The sequence below is a fragment of the Sipha flava genome, unplaced genomic scaffold (assembly GCF_003268045.1).
Source record: "Sipha flava isolate LNK unplaced genomic scaffold, YSA_version1 282_pilon_pilon, whole genome shotgun sequence".
Lineage (NCBI taxonomy): Eukaryota > Metazoa > Arthropoda > Insecta > Hemiptera > Aphididae > Sipha > Sipha flava.
Genome location: NW_020272949.1, coordinates 132,030 through 140,780, shown reverse-complemented (window position 1 = coordinate 140,780; position 8,751 = coordinate 132,030). Strand labels below are relative to the sequence as shown.

Sequence of the window (8,751 nt, the reverse complement as noted above, 5' to 3'; positions counted from 1 at the left end):
ATATTTTTTTTTATTCAAAATTAGATCACATATAAAATTATAAAAGTATTTAAAAAAAATTAAAATATATATAAAAGTAAAAATAAAAGTATTTAATACAAAAAAAATGGAGTAAACTTTACTATTTAGTGAGATATTTGTTTCTCAACTCGTTCACTAAGCTTTGTTAAATCAATAGAAATGCTTGTATTTGCACACCGTAATTGATGTTGCAGGTTTTCATCTGTTAGGTTTGAGCGTGATTTATCTTTGGCGAATTTCATTTTCGAAAAAAACGATTCACTAGTGTAAGTCGATCCAAATGCACTCACAACTTTTTGTGCTAGATTTCTCAAATTGGGAAAATTTTCTTTTGTTATATTAATATTATAAAAATCTATTTTTGATTTTGATGTTTCAAAAATGTGTTTTAATTCATTATTGCATTATAAGTCAACGAGTTCCATTTGAAGATATTCTGGGGCCGAATTGACATCAGTATAAAAAGGAGATGAATATATTTCAAATATTGTCTTGTATTTGTCTAAATTAGTGAAACGACTTTCAAAAGCAGCTATAAGTTTCCTTGTTTCTTGTGCATATTTAATGCTATCGATATGTTTTGAATTTTTCAATTCGTTTAGCAATGGAAAGTTTTGAACGTTATTATTTTTTAGTTGAAATTCAAGTAACAATAATTTCTTCTGAAATGCATTGATGTAATTACATGAATCTATTATTAAATTATCTTTTCCCTGTAATGATATATTTAATTGGTTCAGTTTTTCGACAATATCAACTAAAAAGCATAAATCTAATAACCATTCATCATTACTTAATTCTAATACTGGTTTTTGTTTATCATTCATAAACAAGTCAATTTCATGACATAACTCATAAAATCGCTTTAAACATTTTCCACGACTTAACCATCTGACATGATTGATATATACTACATCACCATATTCTGAATCTAATTTTTTCAGGAACTCCTTGAATTGTCGGTGGGGAAGCGCATGTGAACGAATGTAATTCACTGTTTTTATGACTACTTGCAAAACATGGTTAATCGATAATACTTGAGAACATAGATTTTGTTGATGAATCAAACAATGGATTATAAATAAATCATCTCTTTTCCAGAAATTATTAGTTTTTCTGGTAGATTCTACTTTATCGATCAGTAATTTTATAGCTCCTTTTTCTTTACCAACCATAGCAGGTGCACCATCAGTTGATATTCCAGAAATAATTTCCAAATCCAAATTGTTTTCGCATATACTGTTTTCAACAGCGTGAAAAATATTTTCACCTTTTGTAGTTCCTTTCAAACTTATCAATTTTAACATTTCTTCAGTTATTTGAAATGATTCATTTACTCCACGAATGAATATTACAAGTTGAGCTGTATCTGATATATCTGTACTTTCGTCAAATGCAATAGAAAAATATTTGAAATCTTGAATTCGATCGCGTAGTTTTACAATGATTTCGTTTGAAATGTCATTAATTCGACGACGTACTGTTTGTCGGGATAAACTTATATTCGAAAATAGTTTATTTTTATCAGGTAAAATATCCTTTGCTACAGCTTCCAAACATTCTTTCACAAATTCACCATCTGAAAATTTTTTCATTTTTTTTGTAATCAAAAATGAGACAGAATAACTTGCTTTAACGACATTAGATGGTTGCTGTAATGCTAAACTAAACATTTTTTGTTGACTTTTTAATTGTGACATAAATTCCCTGAGCTTTGATTGTTTTACTTCACTACTTAATTTCAAATAATCATTATGTTTTGTTTCATAATGCCTATTAACGTTATATTCTTTAAATACAGCGACTGTTTTTCGGCAAATCAAACACATTAATTTTGTGTTTTGAATTATAAAGAAGTACTTTTCTTTCCACTCTTCACTATACTTTCTATTTTCGTCTACAATTTTTCTTTTCTTTGCATCACTTATATTTAAAATAAATAATAAAATAATAAAAAAAAAGTACGTACTTAAATATTTTTCCACACTGAACGCACTTCAACAGTCAGCAAACGGACAGATTATGACTGTTATAGTGTTATTAGCCACGTTTTATTTTAACAATACAATTTGCTATAAGCTGGTGTCTACTCGTATATATTTTTATCAGATTAGATTAGAATTATTACTTTTGTTGCGATTACGTTGTTAATAATACAGATACCACGTTGTGCGGGCATTCCAGTATATTCTATCGGCGCAAAAATAATTTTTTTTTGTAAATACTTGATAAATGTCGCGGGCCACAAAACTTTCCAAGGCGGGCCGCGGGTTGGCCATCCCTGGTATATTATAATCAATCAGAATTACACAAAGTATTTTGCACTATACATTTCTCAGTACATGTTTATGCTTTCCGTTCTACAGTGTTCGTGGTGTCGAATTAAAATTATTATTATACTTTAATTTAAACGTTTTGAAATGAAGAAAATGTTTAGCTTCAAATTGTGCGCAAAAAAAAGAATTCTATATAATTGAAGAATATAAGTTCAGTTACCATAAATTGCTTAAAAATGTAGTACAAAAATAAAAAAAATAAAAATATTGGATTGGCAAATGAATATAAAAATAAATCAGAAATAGTTTTATTTCTTAGAATTTGTTTTGGTCTACCATTTTTTACCTCCAGAAATGTTAAGTGACGTATTTGTCTATAAAATCATTCCAATCGTTCCAGAAAAATATTTAGAATTTACTGACTACATATTAGACAATTATATATCTGAAAATGCTCAATTTCCTCCAAGTATATGAGCATAATGTTCGTTTAGTGTACAACGAACAACAAACGCATGTGAAGCATTTAATTTAAAATAAAATTCATATTTTTATCAAGCCATCCAAATATACATCAATTTATAAATGTTTTAAAATCATTTCAAATTAAAACTTATGTGTTAATGAATAGCGTAAATACGTCCAAAAAATATTATAGAGAGAAAAAAATACCAAAAATTGACAATTTAAATAATGCAATAAAAAAATTCAAAGAAAAAACAAATTCTGCTTTTATATATTTAAAAAATGTTTCACTCAAATTTCAATCAACATTATTTTAAATAAGTAATTAATAGTTTTATATAGTTATATATATATATATTAATAGTTTATAATTTATCTAATTTTCTATTTTTTTAACAGTTGACAATTTTATCTGTTTTTATTAATAATAATAAATGTTTTTACACAATCTGTAAATAGTTTGTATAATTTTATTTATTTAAATGTGATTAATTACTTGTAATACTTATTTTATGCTATATTTATGACTTATTTGTGCTGGGACGCAACTTGGCTGTCTCAAAAGGTACTCTTGGACGCAAGTAGGTTATGACCTTTTTTAAACCTTTTTTAGTGGGACGCAAATTACCTACTGATAATAATCTCGGACGCAAGTAGCAAGCACCGGCCCCGAGGCCCTCTCGAGTACCCAGATGAAAGGGGCCCAAACAATTTTAAGCTGATACACATTTTTTTTCATACTAAAATTAGTAGTTTATAGACATAAATTGTATATACCTAATAATTTTATAATGCAATTGATAATTTGTAAAATAGTTAAAAAATGTATCGTTCTGCGAACGTAGAGAGCAGTTTTGTAAAGCATATTTTGTCAAAGAGACCCATATAAAATTTCAGCCCTGAGGCCCAATAGGTGCTTAATCCGGCCTTGTTCACATCGATAACTATGGTGGCGGTATAAATTATTCAAGCGAATCTGTTGTGTGTTGTCAAAAGTTATTATTTTAAAATATTTTTTTCACATTACAGGAATTTGTGCTGGAAGAGAACAAGTAACGAGTACTTCTAATATTATTACGTATTTATAGCTAATGCAGTAGTCGTAAAAAAATCGAAGGGTATACTTAATATGATCAAATATTTTTCGAGTCAAAGCGATGTCCGTCAAGTTGGCACCGGCACATTATGCTAGAGTTATGTAAATGGTATCAAAAATTTGCTACGAATTCGCTAGATTTTGCTAGGGCCCTTAAACTTTGATAATCCGCAAACAAACATGCCGGTGCTATCTTTATGGGCGCACCAGCACTATGTTCGATTTAAAAAAAAAAAATGTTAAATTAATCAGCTGAATTTGCTAGATTTTTCTTGGAGGCTTAAAACGGGATACATATTTTTAAATATTTCTATTTGGCTAGGAGCTTTCAAAAATATCTTTTTGACTGTGGATATTAATTTATCTACTTTTATCAATTTTGATCGTATGGTTTTTAGTATTCCGTACTAAACACGTTAAATAGATCATTTTGGAGAAAAATCATTTAATTTGTTGAAATATGTAGGAAAAAATGGAATTATTAAAAAATATGTAAAAACATGTACTTATGACAAAATATGTAAAATAAAATATAGTTCATTTCAATGGAAATCCTTTGAATCGAATTTATCACTTATCTAAATTAATTTATTGAATCACAGTAAAAATATGTATTTACATATAAATCCGAGTGCTAGTGATTAACGTATGCAGTTATTAAGTAGTTTATACTATGTGTAATAGAGAGTTTATTGACTACTCATAGTAATCACATATTAACATCGCATTTGTAACTTCACTCAACCTAGCGTTAAACATCCGTATTCCTCTCCAAGTAGTCATATTATAAGATATTTATAAGATATAAAATAATTGCAAATGGCATTATAATTTTCATATATTATTTTTATTATAGTAATGTTTTTTACTATATTATTCTATTTTATTTATATTAAGAAATAAAATTCAGTTAAATTTTAAGTATATTTTATTTCATAATATTCAATACATAAGCGCAAAAAAACGATTTATAAATTTATTATTGTTTATCATTCATCAAAAAATAAATAATAATGTGTTTAAGTCGTAAAAATTACGGTCTTGCGCTAGTGGCTGACGTCGACACGTAATCGACCGGCGTTAAGCGCGGTTACTCGGGCTACGCACGTCGATTACATCGAGTCACAGAACGTATTAATAATTCATAATTTCCTCATAAACTTTTCCATTAACTATTAACTAACTATTTAAGTTGAATTTAAAGAAATGAATAAGTAATAATTTAATTCAACACTAAATTGTAGGTACAGTAAAAAATATGTGATAAGAATAAAAAAAAAGCGAATGACTGTGGAGGTTCCTCTTAAATTTTTGGAATACCAAAAAAAATGTAATTAAAACAATCGTATTATTTACATAAGTTTATTGATTCATTTTTTTTTTTTAATGACACTGTTCCTGTAGAAAACGTAAAACATTGGTACATTGGTTTCTGAACGAGCGCTGACCGGCATTATTATAGTATCACAAAAATAATTGGACCGAAAGTATTTAGCTGTATTAAACGGTTTTTGACTAGCAATAATTTGTCACTCGTAAAAAAAACTATAATTATATAAATTTAAATAATATTTTTAAGTCGGACAGTGCACCATTGCAGGTACAAAATAATGGAACATCCCCTTTAGACGATAGGGGAATAAATCCAAAAATACCCTAATAAAATCTAGCAAATTCAGCTGATTAATTTGACATTTTTTTTTTTTTTGAAATCGGACAATGTGCCGGTGCTGAATCCAAATTTGGAACCTCCTCTTGGACGACAGGGGCCCTAGCAAATTCCAAAAATGCCCTAGCAAAATCTAGCAAATTCAAGTGAATAATTTGACATTTTTTTTTTTTTTTGAAATCGAACATAGTGCCGGTGCGCCAACAAAGATAGCACCGGTATATTTGTCTGCGGATTATCAAAGTTTAAGGGCCCTAGCGAAATCTAACAAATTCCTAGAAAATTTTGATACCATTTACATAACTCTAGCATAATGTGCCGGTGCCAACTTGACGGACATGTTAAAACGGGATAAAAATAAAAATATCTTTATCATTTAGCTTACAAATTTTTTTTTTTTCATTATTACAGTGGTCGCCGCTTATAGTGATCACATTCGTTCGAGAGAACTGTGATCATTATAACCGGAAATCACTATAAGTGGCGATTCGATAATATATTTTTTTTCACTAATTGAAAGCGTGCTCCTACTAGCCATTATACAGTATACAGCTACATACTAGACAAACAGTACACTAAACGACGGACGAAAACAAACTGGGTGTAAAGTGTAAAAATATCGGTGCTCGTAAGAACAAAAACGGTTTCAAACATGTACGAATGTACGATATGAAGTGTCGCTTATTACATGGGTTACATTAGATAAGATTAGCTCGATTAAAGTTCACGATTAAGATAATTGTCATTCGTAATCGTTTACTCAATACACAAAAAGAGCTGGTATTATTGTAAATTATATATTTCTGATTATTATTTTTGATCACAATAACCGAAAACCTGAACACTGTAAGTGACGAAAAATACACTTATAACGGCTGTTTGTTATGTTCCTGGCATTTTTGATCACTATAAGCGGCTGATTCTTATAACCAGTGAACACTATAAGCGACAACCACTGTATTAACAAAACTAAGTACTATTATTGTTTTAAAGATTAAAAAAATTTAATTAATTAATTGCACTTATTAATTTATTACTGTTACACTGAAATAATGATCTAAGAATATATATTATATACTCGTATTATTTGTAATATATAATATATATTATACATGTTATTGGTGTTATCTATCCCGATACACCAAATACAACCACTCCTTTCCTCGTCATCACTCGGCACTGTCCACCATGCAGTAATACAGTGTATACACGTCACACATTAGTTAAATATAATAAAAACAATAATTCATCAACAAATTAAAATTGATTATCGTTATTTTTTACTATTTTCTGAAAACTGGACATTTTAGTGTGTGAAGATTCCCTGAAAGACAACGGGACAAAGATACGAAAAACAGGATTGTACCGTTAATAATAAAAATATTATTATCAATTTCGTTTTTTAATAACTGTTTCAACATTAAAAATATTTTTATTTAATTAATTTAAATATGTAATGATATAACTTATAAGTATTTTTATTGAAAGATTTTACAAGTAATATTCAAATTTATTTTTTATTTAAATAATATTACGTAACTTTATGTTAACATTAAGTTTTCAGTATTGAATATTTATATGATTCACTGACAACCGCAACATTTAATATAAAAGTTGGTATACTCAATGCTCGACTTGGAAAAATTAAAGAAGGGGGACTCTATTTACTTTAAAAAAAAAAGAGCGTCCCCAAAACTTGTTAAGCGTTATAATTATAATATAATAATAGTAGGGGAACGCTTAAATTTCTGAAAATTAGTTGGGGTACTCCGTCCCCTTGCGATCCCCCTTAAGTCGAGCACTGGGTATACTGTGTACAGTATACATACATTACATGGTAACTATTTAGGTATATTACGTAAACACGACACGTGAGTGCACGACGTAAATATTTTATTTTTATATTAAATATAGAGAATACAAATTTTATGTCACTAAATTATCATTTCTTCAGGTAATTGTAATCATTTCATTATCTTACGGTGTGTTCGACGTAAATACGAAATGCGTCAGTTTTCGCATCGCATCCGCCATACATTATTGTGGCAAGCCATGCATATCCAACGTCAATTAGATGCGAGAGGAAAAGACAAAGATGGCTAGAGCTCCGGGGTACATACCTCTAAGATGGTTCGTCATCTCAACCTTTGATACAAAATTAATTTATATCTGGAACCGATCAGTCAAGGTACCTTACCGGCCCTGATTCGAAGAGATTGTTCGTTGCGTCCAATGAGTATTGTATTAAATGTATATAAAATTAATTAATACGTCCATCCATTTTTGCGTCTGAAAAATCGAATAATCCAACGCGATGTCAAGCATCAAACGCAAACATCATTTACATTTGACTGAACGTATCGTGATTGCAGGTTTGTTTTTAATTTCAAACGCAACGGATGTAACGGCGTGTCCCTACGTGGCGTCTGTTAAATACGTCCGATGCAATAATCCGTCGAGAAATAAAAACAAATATATGTAAATTAATACAACGATCCAAAGTATGCGGCAAATAAGATAATCCGTTAACGGACGGATCGGACGCAAATTTGAAAAACAAAATTATTTGTTTTTGCCATATGCGATAATGCGTTTGATATTAAATCAAACGTCGATCGAGTGCTAAAATATGATATTATATTATTATAAATTGAGTATCTACTAATGATGAGCATAACTGACTGACGATTGACGACGACGTACTACAAAAAATCTACTAATAATTATTTTTTTATCCTACCTATTAATTTATAATTATTTACATCTATATAATAAATAAACTATACAATAATTACAATATTTATTATATGATTAATATATTTAGGTACATATTAATATTAGGTATTAGTATTTATATGAATTTTTATTCTATAAAATATTCTTCAATTCTATTTAAAAAATTATATGAAAAAAAATTTACGATTTTATAAAAAAAGGTCTTTCAGAAATTTACCGCCAACTCAACAGTTAATGTGACAACTGAAACACTCTAGAGAAATGCCCCCCCCCCACGGGACGGACCAAAATCGAATGATTACTTATATAGTAGATTATCAGTTAGGATAACTGAAAATATATTATATTAAATAAATTAATAACTTAATTTACCTTATGGTTACAAGGAGCCTTTCTTCAACAGAAATTGGTTTTTGAAAATTTGTTAAACCATGACTATAATCAGGTGATATTTTTTCTAAGATGTAGTCGACTGTGTCTATAGACAT

General features: G+C 28.7%; 1 protein-coding gene across 1 annotated transcript; it reads right to left on the bottom strand.

Moving 5' to 3' along the window:
* Positions 1-425: 425 nt before the first annotated feature.
* Positions 426-8,751, bottom strand: LOC112685568 (general transcription factor II-I repeat domain-containing protein 2B-like). Its single transcript, XM_025557500.1, has 2 exons — positions 8,636-8,751; positions 426-1,794 (listed from the first exon to the last, which is right to left on the bottom strand). The coding sequence occupies exons 1-2, from the start codon at positions 8,749-8,751 to the stop codon at positions 426-428; spliced, it is 1,485 nt and encodes a 494-aa protein (XP_025413285.1).